This window comes from Hipposideros armiger, unplaced genomic scaffold (assembly GCF_001890085.2).
Source record: "Hipposideros armiger isolate ML-2016 unplaced genomic scaffold, ASM189008v1 scaffold_278, whole genome shotgun sequence".
Taxonomy (NCBI): Eukaryota; Metazoa; Chordata; class Mammalia; order Chiroptera; family Hipposideridae; genus Hipposideros; species Hipposideros armiger.
Genome location: NW_017731628.1, coordinates 827406 through 840586, shown reverse-complemented (window position 1 = coordinate 840586; position 13181 = coordinate 827406). Strand labels below are relative to the sequence as shown.

The window sequence follows — 13181 nt, the reverse complement described above, 5'->3', positions numbered from 1 at the left end:
TTTTTTATACATGCTATTAAATTGAGAGTGTGGATCAGTGTTAATTTTTAAGCTTATTTAATGTTTTTGTTCTTAGAGAAATACTAAGCCAAAAAAATGTTTTTAAGAGAAGCAAAAAGGGCTGCCCTCCCCTCAGAGCAGATGAGCCTCACTTTTACAGGCACCCTTTTTCATTATGGAGGACTGCTTGTAACAGCACTCCTTTAACTCAGAGAATGCTTTGTCACAAAAGCCTCTTTCATCCAGTCTATGTAAACAGTCACTCTAGAAGGAAGCGCCTAATTGGGTGTAGATGTTACAGGTGGCAGAGCCACTGGGCACTCAGCAGTCCATTTCCTTCTGTTCTGCCTGTGCTGCAGGGAACATCGGGCCTTTAATTCTCCTCTAAACGGCTTAGCTTACTAGAAGTGTTTTATGTTTATTAAGAAATAATTCATTTGAGGTCAGATTTAAGTTTTTGAAAAGGGCACTTTGGCAAGTTATTTAGTCTTTCCAGTTTTCAGACTGCTCAGTATAAAAAACAGGGATATCATCATTATTTATTGCATATACCATATAACTGCTGTGAAGATGAACAGGTTAATGTGTATGAAAACACTTGGTAAACAATATACGTATATCCATTGTTTAAAGAGTGACTAGCACTATTTGGTTGCAGTAGATGAACAGAAGTAGAGAAACTTGAAGAGATACTAGGGGTTGGGTTACAGAGGGCCTTGAAGGTCAGGTAAAAGGAGTAAGTTGCCAACAGTTTGCAGTGGGAGCCAGCACAAATTTGTGTGTGTGTGCACCTTTGGTATGTCTGCCTGAAATGGCCACTGTCACTTTAAACTTAATATGTATGAAAAAAGTGCATCATTGATTTTTTAGAAAGGCTTCCAGACACATCCAGTTCTCTCAATGGTACTATTATACTTCTAGTCATGCTCTCTGGTTTGCTTGATAACCTTAATTCTATCCTCCCCTCATACCCTGAATCCACCCTATCCTCATCTTGGCTGACACCATTCACTTTTGGGTCTAGGGACTTAATATAGTCATCTCCTAACTGATTCTCCTGCTTTCAGCCTTCCCACCTCTTATCTGTTGGATACTGCGGCCAGATACATCTTTCTAAAGCAATATTTAATCATGTCATGTTTCCTTGCAGTGACATGGAGCCTGGCCACTGATAACTCTTTAGACTCAAAATCCCTTTCTCTCATACATCCTATCCTGCCTTTCATTCAAGTCTGGCTCATGCCATCATCTCTTGCATGACGTTCTTGGAATTGTCCCTATGGTAATCTCCTTACAAGATTTCTTTGCCATCTCTGAATTCCAGTAGCACATGTATTCTGTGTTATAGTTTTAGTACTCTATGATTCTTTGAATTATTTTTAATGTATACAATTGACCTTTCATCCTGGATTTTAACTTTCCCAAAGGCTCAGACTTTACATCTCATTTTTTGTCAGTGTTGCATATATCGTAAGTGCTCAGTCAGAGTTTCCTATGCTTATGCTTTTCACATATAGCTCTGAAAAATACCAATATGATAAATTGCCTTAAGACAAAGTGCATTGGGAGTGATTTTGGGGGATCTTGAATTATATTTATCAGCTATTTTATAAAAATATTTGCAGCTATATAGTATAGGCACAAATGTTTTGAAAATACAAAAAGGAATTGTTCCTTTAGATAAAAATTATGGAACAGCATAGATTTGAACTGAATTTTCACTGGGTGAATGTTGAATATTTGTGCTTATTGATTACCCTTTCAAAATCAGACCATGTGTCTTCCCTAAGTTAACCAAGCTTGTGTGCGTGGGAGGAACATACATTGGTGCAAACCTATGGGTGATGTTTTGATAGGAGGGGAAAGGTCATAAATTGTAAACTGTTTCCTTATTGTTTGGGTAGCCTCTGTAGTTGTCTAGTGTTGATCTTCAATTTATGATTTGCTTGGGGGTGGTCGGTGGGAGTCAGATGTGGTATTGAGATAGTACCTTGCTTACGGATCAGAAAGTTAAAAACTTAACTGTGGTCACTGAGTGAGCAACCTATAATCTAAGAGTTGTGGAATTTTTATGTTTCTTGTTAGGACTGTCTAAATTGGGATAGTAAAGAAACATAACCTTCCTGCAGTATAACTGATTTTTGCTTTGGGTATCAAGTGGTTGAAATTCACTAGTGGTCTTAGAAGAGACAACATGGTCACATGTGAATCAAAATGCTGTGACATTTGGAGAGCACTTCCTGGAGAAGAGGTCATCGCACTAATAAAGAGGCTGCCCGTGAGAAGGTGGTGCCAGGTGGTTTTGTTAGTTTGGGGAAGGTGCCTGTTCTAACGGGTGGTATTGAGCACAGGTCCTAATGCAGTGTTTCTCAACACTGTGATAGCCATCAACCTGTAAGTCAGCTTCTGCCAAGGACCCTTACTTCTCAAACCCTGTAAGCTTCAGTTTCTACGTGGCAAGGAACAGTTCTCCTTTGGGGGTGAAGGCTGTGGCTCGGCTTTAGCAGCTTGAAGTCCCAGCTGCTGTTGGCTGTCAAGCGTCTGAGCCCAGCTCTCACCTCCTCCCACAGACCCCTTTTTGTCCCCTTGCTGTCATCTCCTGTGGGGTGAAGCTGTGACTTGCAGGCAGCTAGGCCATATATGGGGCTAGGGAGGAGGGGCTCACCCTCTCTTGACACTCTGGTACCCTTGTTCGTGGGTGTGTTCTTTTCACCTCGCCTAAAACCATCCTGGAAGTGGGGATTTAAAGATTTGGGGGCTGCTATCCCAAGGATGTAGCAATTCTTGGGTCAGCCTCCTACTTTTAGCATAAAAAAGGAGATCTTTTCCTTTCTGTGGTGGGAAACCAGAAGATTGGTAAAGGGAACACAGATGCTGGTGCTAAAGAGGGGCCCCCTAGCTTTGGTCTCGGCTGGGGAGCTATGACCACTCCCCCTGTGCATTCTAGACCCTTGTAGTTTTGTAGTCCAATAGTTTATATTAGTCCAACTACAGATGGTGCTTATTGAAGTTGAAATAGAAACATGAAGGGAGTTTTACAAGGAAGCTATCAAGGCCAGTCCCTGGGTAAAAACTGCTGCCCTCACTTCTTTTTCACTCTGTACCTGCCTCGTCTCCCATAGACTTCCGTAGTGTATCAGCATTCTTTGCCAGGTCTTCCCTAATTGTGTGTCCTACAAGTTTAGTCCTCTAGGGAAGGCAACGACATCAACAATTTTAATATTTTTATTTGTAATAAATTCTTAGAGTTCCCCAAAATACCTAGGGTGATGAGTTTCCTTCCCCCATCTTATTCTGCCCACCCAGTTCCAGCCCACTCCCACTCTGCACAGATAACTACTGCTCACTAGTGTCATGTTAAGAACAACCCGTATGTATAGCTGCTATTACAGTGGTCCGGCCTGGTCAGTGGGCTGTCATGGGGTAGGGTATACGCAGACCCGTAAATCGGTGGCCCTTTCCCTCACTTTCAATAGCTAGAGGCATTTATGTAGCCATGCTTCTAAGAGAGTTCTGCCACACTGGTCTTCGTGAATCACCTTATCCCCACATTTCTATTAATAGTTAAACTAAACAATAAGTTACATGGGCAGTGTCCACGATCATAGCAGAAATCCACACCACGCTGTGTCTGAGCTGCTGATTCATTGGACCCCCTTCTCTCTGAACTGTTGGGTCAGTTTGCTTGTTTGCTGCACAACTCTAATACATTTACCAGCCATGTTTCTTCTCATACCAGAGTTTGCTGTAGGTGCTGTAGGGTAACTGAGGCATTACTTTGGGTTGGGCTATGCTATTTCATTGAGGGAAATTGAGATAACGTCTGGCTTTTCTACTACATCCTCTGAATTTAAGAGACAGACAGTAATTTTTGATTACTGTCTTCCACCAAATGGATAAAATTTGACATCCCAGTAATGTTTCTAATACCGGATCATTTTCTAAAATTCAACGTAAGACTTTTTATGAATCTTGCTTAAATAATAGTTGCAACCCTGGTTATTTAAAGAAGATAATTTAAAGTCTTTAACTGTGTAATAGATTACCCCAAAATTTCGTGGTGTAAACCAACAACCATTTTATTATTGTTTCTCACAGCTCTGTGGACCAGGAATTTAGACAGGTAACTAGCTGACAGTGGTGATGCATCTCTGCTCCAGGATGTCTGGAGACGCAGCTGGGGGCTGAAAGTCTCCCCCTTGCCTCTCACTGTGTAGTCTCTAGCGCATGGCTCAGGACTCCAAGAGCAAGTGTTCCCAGAGGCCCAGACAGCAAGCAAGGCTTCTTCAAACCTGCCCTCAGCAATCTCGGAACATGCCTTCCGTCACTTTCTATTGGTCAGGCAACCCTCTAAAGCCAGCCCAGGCCTGCTGGTTGGAGAATTAGACCCAGCTTTCAGTGGGAGGAGTATCAAAGTATTTTTGGTTATTGTTAATCTACCACAAAACTTAATAGGATGTTGTTGTTATGTACTAATATTAATAGTCTAGGTCTCTTTTGATGAATATAAAAACTTGTGAAGTAGTTAGTAAAGTTATTAAAAAAAATAAAAGGCTGAGAAACTTAATTTCTGCTTTTTTTTTTTAATAGAGAATGTCTAGATATTTTAAAATTTACAGTCTACAGCAAAGGACTAGAGGGAATATGTAGAACATTGTTAGATGAGCTAAAATAAACTCAGTCGATAGGCCTTTGTGAAAGTCTGAGGCCAGTGCGACCTTTGTTCTCATGGTATGTTTTCAGTGAAGAGTCTTTTTAGGACTGTCCAGCTGCTTGACTGTTTCACAAACTTCCCCACATTTAAGAAATCTCAAGTATGTAATTGTGATGGCTCTACATCTGTAAAAGCTAAATCAGTAATATGGAATGGGTGAGATATCCGGCTCGCCTGCGTTACATGACCAGTGGAGTTGAGCTAACGAGGAGCTTCTTCTGGTGGCTTGTCATGGACAGAAATGAGTTTCTTTACTCATATGAGTTACAGAAAGGAGAATAGCACACACTACTGCTCCTTGTGTTCTTATGCATATTTTTGCAGACTTAGAATTTTTAAACTTCATCATCCTGATAATCTAAGCAGAGAAAAGTTCTCCACTTTTCATTTGGTCCAGATACTTTCGTATAACTGGTTTTTGTAAAATACCAATTCTGGCATGTCATCTGTATTGCGTTTTCATGGGATTCTGAACTTAATAGAGAAAACAGATAGAATTCGTTTCTAAGATTACATTAAACCAGTAATTCTCAGATTTTATGGCACCCTTCCCCTACTCATAGGAAAGGAAGGCATATGTCACATGTGGAAAGAGGAGACGGCAGGGCTGACCAGCCATTCACTGTGGTTACTAGTAAACTCCATGATTCTAATCTCTGTTGCTCATGAGGGCTCATATTAAATTTTTATTAAATTAATGAAATTTAAAATTTTATAAATAATTTCTAAACTTAGTCTAAATGGTACATGTTGAGACTTGGGTCTGGAACAGAAAACTTAATTAGTAGATATTTCATGGCTTGATGAACTTAGTTTCTTTTTTTTTTTTTTTTTTTTTTTTTTTTAAGCTGAGCCATCCTGCTACCTGTTGGCAGCTCAGTGGCTGCTCAGCTCGGGCTGGACTAGAACCGCTGTTGCTCAGAGCTCAAACTCTTGAGCGAGCTCTTAACCAACTGAGCCACTCAGCCGGCCCTCTGAACTTAGTTTCTTGAATAGAAACTCAAACTCCATTTTTCTCCCTAGGTTATTAAACTGGGGGCTTTTTCTTGGTGGTTACATTGTGTTCTTAAAGTAACTTCAGACTTGAAAAATATTATTTTGATTATGAAGCGAACTACTTTCTTATGGTTGCTTCAATATAACATGTGGAGGTGGCATGATAAAATTGTTTTAAATTTTTATTGTGGTAAAATATATATAGCAAAATTTTCCATTTTAACCCCTTTTGATTGTACACTTCAGTGGCATCAAGTTCATTCACATTGTGCAGCCATCACCACCATCCATTTCCAGAACTTTTCCCAAACTGAACCTCTGTATCCATTAAGCAAATACCCCCCATTCCTGTCTCTCTCTAGGCCCTGGTAACCGCCATTCTCCTTTCTCTATGAAATGGACTGTTCTAGGTACCTCATGTAAGTGGAATCGTACCATATATGTCCTTTTGTGCCTAGCTTATTTCACTTACCTTAATGTCCGCGGTTCACCCACGTTGTAGCATGTGTCAGAATTTTGTTCCTTTTTAAGGCTAATATTCAGTTGTGTGTATCTACCACATTTTGTTTATCGGTTCATCCATCAATGGACATTTGAGTTGTTTCTACCTTTTCGCTATTGCGAATAACGCTGATATAAACATTGGAGTACAGGTTATCTGTTCGAGTCTCATTTCTTTGGGGTGTATACCTAGAAGTGGAATTGCTGGATCACATGGCAGTTCTGTGTTTAATTTGTTGAAGAACTGCTGTACTGTCTTCCCCAGCAGCCTCAGTACTTGACATTCCCACCAGCAACGCACAAGGGTTCTTCCAATTTTCCACATCCTTGCCAATACTTTTCTGTTTTTATAGCCATCCTAGTGAATGTGAAGTAGTATCTCATTGTGGTTTTGATTTTTTTTTATTTCCCCAATGAAAACTTGTGTTTTGCATATTTTGCATTTGTTTATATTTGATGGTGTGATTTTTAGTTTATGAACCACACATAAGCAAGGTAGGAAAATGGTTAACCTATTCAACTAAACTTCCAATTAACACAAGTGTTTCAGAGGATTACAGTGCTTTATTGATTTTTAAAGTACATACAGCACTGTTAACAGACCAATGTGGTTTTACTACTTTGTATTAAATAATTACATGGTCTGGATTAGGATATACATGATTTTGTTATTGTTAGAAGAATTCCTGTCTTCCTTTTTAAAATCAGTAACATTGAAAATTGGTGAATGCCATCATGCTAAATGTTTCAAAAGTTAGATGTTGACTTAAGAGGTCTGTGCCCTCCTCATTAAGTAGTTCTGGTAGACAATCTTTATTTCCTTGGGTTTCTAGAGGAAGACAAACTATTGTGTAAGGCTGAAGCTTAGCTGCTGAAAGTATCCAATATGATGTTTTATTCCCAGAAATAGAGCTGTCAGCTGGCAACGCAGACTTATTGTCAGGCCCAGGATGCATGATCTCATAGCAGAACAAAATATTTTAAATTAGGATTCTTGGGAAGTCTCAGCTCTTCTGTTTGCTTTGTTCCTTTACACAATTTTACACAATTTTAAGAATGAATGATATTTGTTGCAGATGTATAAAATTGTAATTGACAGTTGAAGCTGAGGCGATTTTGGTCTGAGTAGTGTTTAAGATGCTGAACATGAAGGGGTACATGAGTAGTGTTTAAGATGCTGTTTAAGATGCTGAACATGAAGGGGTACAAGGGGTACAAGAAGCTGAACATGAGTTTTGAGAAAAAAACTGTTATTAAGGCTGTTTTATTTTTTGGTTAAACCATTGTGTTCTAGTAGCAGTATCCACATGACAGTGCTTGAGTTCTGGAGAGCTGTGTGTAAGATTAACATGCTCTTTATTATTGTCGTCGGGAAAGTCATGATGTATTTTTCTATGTTTTTCGATGCAAAAATGTGTCATGACTTTCCCCACGACCCAATACTTGAAGTAGCAGTTCTACAAGTCAAACTTACCCCAGTTCACTAATGACTGGCTGAGCAAACTCAATTAGATAAGAGCACCCAGTTGCTATTTAGATGGTTTAACAGTAGTAGGCTCATTGGCCATACACATTCTTGTTTAAAAGGATTCAGCGTGTATTCATGATACCTTTTGTAGAACTTTTCCTAACAAAGCATCTTATTAGACTGTCACTAAAACCAAGTAATGATTAAAAATTGCATAGTAATTAAAGTAAAAAATACATGTACCCTTACATATGGGGGATTAGCATAAAGGGTACCTATGGTCTTTTATATGTGTCCCTTCAGTTTTGGTTCACTTTGGTATAGAATTGACATTGGCAATTCTGAATAGTAATATGTAGTATGTCCCAAGAAAACTGGGACAGTGAATAATTGATAGAATATTACTGTTAAATGAAGATAAATATTGATATTTCTTCTTTTCCTTACTGCTCTGACACTGTATGCCTTTCTGCCTTTACTGTGTAATCACCTATTTGATCTCTAAACATTGCTATTAAAATCGTTGCTGTTAAAAGTATAAGAACCTAGAGATTATGCTAAGTGAAATAAGTCAGAGAAAGACAAATACCATATAATCTCACTTATATGTGGAATGTAAAGAACAAAATAACTGAACAAATAAACCAGAAAGAGACTCATAGATACAGAGAACAACTAATGGTTGCCAGATCGGAGGAGGGTTGGGGGCTCTATGAAAAAGGTGAAAGGATTAAGAAGTACAAATTGGTAGTTACAAAATCGTCACAGGATATAAAGTACAGCAGAGGGAATATAGTCAGTAATAGTGTAATAACTATGTTTGGTGTCAGGTGGGTACTAGACTTATTGGGGGATCATTTCGTAAATTATGTAAAGGCGTAACCACCTGAAGTTAATATAAAATGATATTGAATGTCAACTGTAATTGAAAAAAAGGGTAAAACTTCAATCTGGATTATTTTTATGGAATTTACTGTTCTTAGTCTGGTGTAGATTAACGTGTACCCCTCTTTCTCATCCAGAGTGACTCTGCTCATGGTGATTACATGCAAAGCACTGAGGCCAGTTTAATAGAACACGCCCCAATACCTCATGACGGACTTACTGTGGCACCTCATAGAACCCAGCGAGAAGGTATGCTGTACTCTTTGTGAACTTAAAGCACCTATACATGGGAAGGTTGCAAAGTGCTAGTTGCATTGGTTAACTCTACTCTTCTCTCCCCTTTTTGGAGTACAGAAATCCCACCAGCCTGAGGTTTAGCTCAAGTGCCAGCCCTCCCGCTTCTTTGAGCCTGAGTCTGGCTCCTGCTCCCCAGCAGCTGGCCGGTCCTGGTGCGAACTTACTTGACTCTCCCTTGTAGTCATTTGTCTTAAATCTGGTTGCATATCTCTGGAGGGCAGAGACCTAGACCTAAACGTATTCCCAAAGTATTTAGTATAGGGCTTAATCTGTAGAATGTGCTCAGCATCCACCGACAAGGTGAATTTTACAGAAGCGCACTGCAAGAGAGTGAAGACATTTCTTGCAAGTCCATGCTTCCTGCAATAACGCAGTTTTCAAGAGGGCTGGGATGGGGGAATGCAAAGACATTGCCATGGGCAAATGAATGACTTCAGATATTGTCTTCTCAGCACTGGGCAGCCCATTCCCTGTGTTGAGGGGAACGTTCAATTGGAAAGTGCAGACGGCCACCTGGGCATCCTTGAGGGGTGGAGGAGAGACAAGAAGCGGCACACCAGTGATAACAGCTTTGAATTTACAACATTTTGTCTGTTTTAAGTCCCAGTAATAATCCCTTTTGTGTAATACATTTTTCCTCACAGAGGAAAAATAGCTATGAGAATGTTTAATGTTTTAAAAAGTTTGCATAATTACCATTTCTATTCAAGACTATCAAACTACTTGCCTCATAGACTGCTTCACTTAAGCTCACTAAACATGCAAGTAACTACAGCCATTTGGTTTTACAAAGAAGGTCCTTTAAAAAAAATTTTTTTTTTTAACATAAAGACTACATCAAAATGCTAACAATTGTGGTGGTACTGTAGAAGATTTTTCTTATTTTCTTAATGTTTAAAAAATGTATGTAATTTGTGCTTTTCAGTTTTAATTTACGAGGGTTGGAGGGTGATCTCCCCTTGTCAGCCATTCCTCACCACATACTCTGGTCTTACTCATCTTGGCTCTGATAGATCACGGCAGGTATAACTTGAAATCAAGGCTGAAGACGTAGCCGTGCTCCCGTACCCCTCACTGCCCAAGTTGTCCCCTGCCTGTAGCCCCTGATTTGCAGATGTAGAGCCGCTTTATATTTCTGAACATAGATTAGTTCAGATGGCTTTTATTTAATAGCACCGTCCTTTACATAATTTAATAGAAAAGCTTTTGAAAGCATCACTCTCCCTTCCCCACTTTGGTGTTTATGGTACTGCGGCAGTTCTGAGGAGTTACATACAGGCTTCTCACCTTGCTTTTGAGACTTCCTTTTGTCTCTGTCCTCTGTTCCTTCCCCACTAAGAGGAAATTGACTCAGAAGCAGGCCATCACACACTATATATTTGGAAAGTTGGCACAAAATCCTGGTAATGGTATCTCCTTAGTTTATTATGAAGGTCTGTTTACCAGCAAATTTCTGCATCTTATGTTTCCTGCTTTCTGATGACCCACCTTCCGTGATCTATAACAATCTTAATTCTTCCTGTATACTTCTGTTACTTTGTGTATTCTACTTCATCTATTTTAACTTCTTCCTCTACGGCAAAGTGAATCCTTCCCTCCTTTTCTCCATCTCCTGTTGCCCGAATCCAACCGTGACCCCAGTCTGTTGAGTCACTTTCCTACCTTCTTCCCTCTGACCTTTATCATCGTCATTACTACCAGCCTCATTATTGTTAAGTACTGTTTCTTGTGGATGAATCTAAAGTGCTGTATTTATAGTAATCTGATAACTGCTTTGAAGATTAGCATCTAGAAAAAAATAGTCTTCACTCTAGGCGCCTTTCATTATTTATCTTTTTTATCTTTGGTGCTTAGTAGAATGCTTGAAACAATTTAGGCACTCAGCACTCTGAATGGACATAGAAAAAAATTACTTCGGGGATGGATGGCATATTGCTTTGCTTCTGGGGTTTTTTGCTTTATTTCATGATTTAAGGGTAGTAGTAAAGATGAAGATAAATAGCTTAATCTTGTAGCATTTGTCACTTTGGGTAACTGAAATGTATATCTAGTCTCTGTAGAACAAGTCAGCATGTTTTCTTTCTTTCAGCTGTACACATTGAGAAGATAATGTTGACAGGAGTCCAGAGAAAAAGGGCTGACAAATATTGGGAGTACACCTTCAAAGTAAGCTGCTCTCACCCACAAAAGATATCTCATGTACTATGTTAAATGATCTTTTGGAAAGAATGAAAATGTATCTTTGGGAAAACTTGTGGCAGGTTTGCTAATTTAGAAAAGGTATACCTATGTATGTGTTTGTCTTAATTAAGGGAATGCTGCTGTCAGTGTGTAACTGCATGGTTTGCCAAGTTTTTAAAAGTGTACTACATTAAAATTACTCTGATAATTTTATTAAAAAGAAAAAAAAGATTCTTAGATTTAAGGTGTAAGATACATCTTTAAAAAGTAAAAGGAAGCATTTTCACCAGTAGTTTCTCAATCAGGATCACGGGCCTTGTCCTTTCTGGCATTGTTTTCCCTGGTATTCTTCTCTTTTCCTTTGTCTGTGATAGTTTTATTACTTGGCCTTTGTTGCCTTGTCTTCTTATCTCTAATTGCTCTCTGGTCATCCTGTCCTTCAAACAGCTCTCATGAACCGTGCAGCCCAGCTCTGGTACTCCCATGGCTTCTTTTTGCCTGTTTGCTGTAATGTGGACTCCTTGTCCCCATCTTTCTTATTCCTCCCAGCTTGGGCTTCCCTGTCAGCCTTTCTTCTAAGGTGGGACTGTACATGCCTTGAAGCCAAATGGAATAATGCCACATTTCCATGCTTCTTCCCCTCAATTCCTCTCCTAAGGTGTTGCTTGCCAAACTTGAGCTGTACCTTTCTCATGACGTCACTTCTGATCCTCCAACAGAATTGTTTTTTTATTCATCTAAGGTATACTGCCATCATAACTTGCACAGATTCTAACATTTGGGTTACACGGTTTTTCTTTCCAGTAGGTTATGATGTCATGGAGAGCAGGAATCTTCATCCTCTGTCATCCCACTATATCTGACTCACTTAGTGCATTTGTTGAATGAATTTCAGAACTCTGGCTTCTGCTGGGTGGGAGAAATAGCCTCAATTTGCACATTTTAAGTTCTTGCCTCCATGTTTCACTTGAGAGTGTTGTAACATTTGGCACAAACCACTCCTTGCTCTCTTGGTTCAGTTTCACCAGCTCTCCTTCTGTTGCTGGAGCGCTTGGCTTGTTCCTTCCTTAAGGTTTTTGTCCCTTTGCTCTGGGCCATGACACGCTGATGTCCCTTCAACGCATAGACAGGTGCCAACACTCCCTTCTCTGAGGGCTTTCTTGGCTCCCGTATGTTGTGCTTCTTGCACCAGACTCTGACCTCAGCCAGCAAAGGCTTCGGCTTGTCCGCTTCTGTATCCTTTTTACTGAGAACAGTGTCCAACACAAGTAGCTGCTGAACGAACATTTGAATAGTGAAAAATCATTTAAAAGATGTGCCAGTTAATGAGGATATTTGCTTTGAGGGTTGCTAGATAACATTTTGCATGTACAGCAGGTCCTCGAATAACATCATTTCATGTAATGTTTTTCGTTTTAACGTTAATGAAATGCCCTAGGAACCTAACACTTGTTATATCAGTTAGCCTATGGTAAAACTGGTTTCATTATACGTCATTTTGCTTAAAGTATCTGATTAATATGATACGATCAGTTGGTAAGGCTTAAATATTAGCATAGTTCAAGTATTTACTTAGCTCAAATAATTGTAAAGTAGAAATTATTATTGGGCCACCATCCACCAGGTCCACTGAATTAAAAGTATCCAAGAGGTAAAGCAGCATAATAGATTTCAGTTCTGGCTCTTTCGTTTACTTAGGGTCAAATCTTAGTAAGTTAACCTTCTTGAGTTTTAGTTTCTTCAGTTTCTCTGAAAATGGAGATGGTCATACCTGCCCCGTCAACCTTAATAGGATTTTACAGAATTGAGATAAAGATGATATCTCTTCATAAACCATAAATCCCCGTAAAAATACAGTATGGCATTACCAAAGAAGGGCAGTTAGCCCTAGTTATTTCTCTTAAGAATGTGTATTTCATAAGTTCCAGGAGATAGAATTTTTATCTTTTCTTAGGGCATAGATCTATACTGTCAAAGCATCCTTTTAGAGTCCTATAACTTCATAAAAAGGAATATAAGACATTTCCCTTTCTGAAAAAGTACTAAAATAGTCACGTATTTATAAAGACAGCTTTAAAAAACAAACAAAAACCATGCGATTTGAAAGGAGTTATTAAAATTTTTTTGAATAGCTTATGT

The 13181-nt window shown here is 39.2% G+C and overlaps 1 protein-coding gene across 5 annotated transcripts in view; it reads left to right on the top strand.

The window, feature by feature from the left end:
- Window positions 1-13181, top strand: part of ZCCHC2 (zinc finger CCHC-type containing 2) — a 61426-nt gene that overhangs the window by 9425 nt on the left and 38820 nt on the right. For all 5 annotated transcript variants that reach the window (XR_002125638.1, XR_002125637.1, XM_019657710.1 and 2 more), the window contains exons 2-3: window positions 8702-8813; window positions 10951-11027. Coding sequence is in view for 3 of the 5 variants with exons in the window: in XM_019657710.1 (XP_019513255.1) it covers window positions 8702-8813; window positions 10951-11027 (189 nt within the window). In the remaining 2 variants the exon portion in view is untranslated. The remainder of the gene's footprint in view (window positions 1-8701; window positions 8814-10950; window positions 11028-13181) is intronic.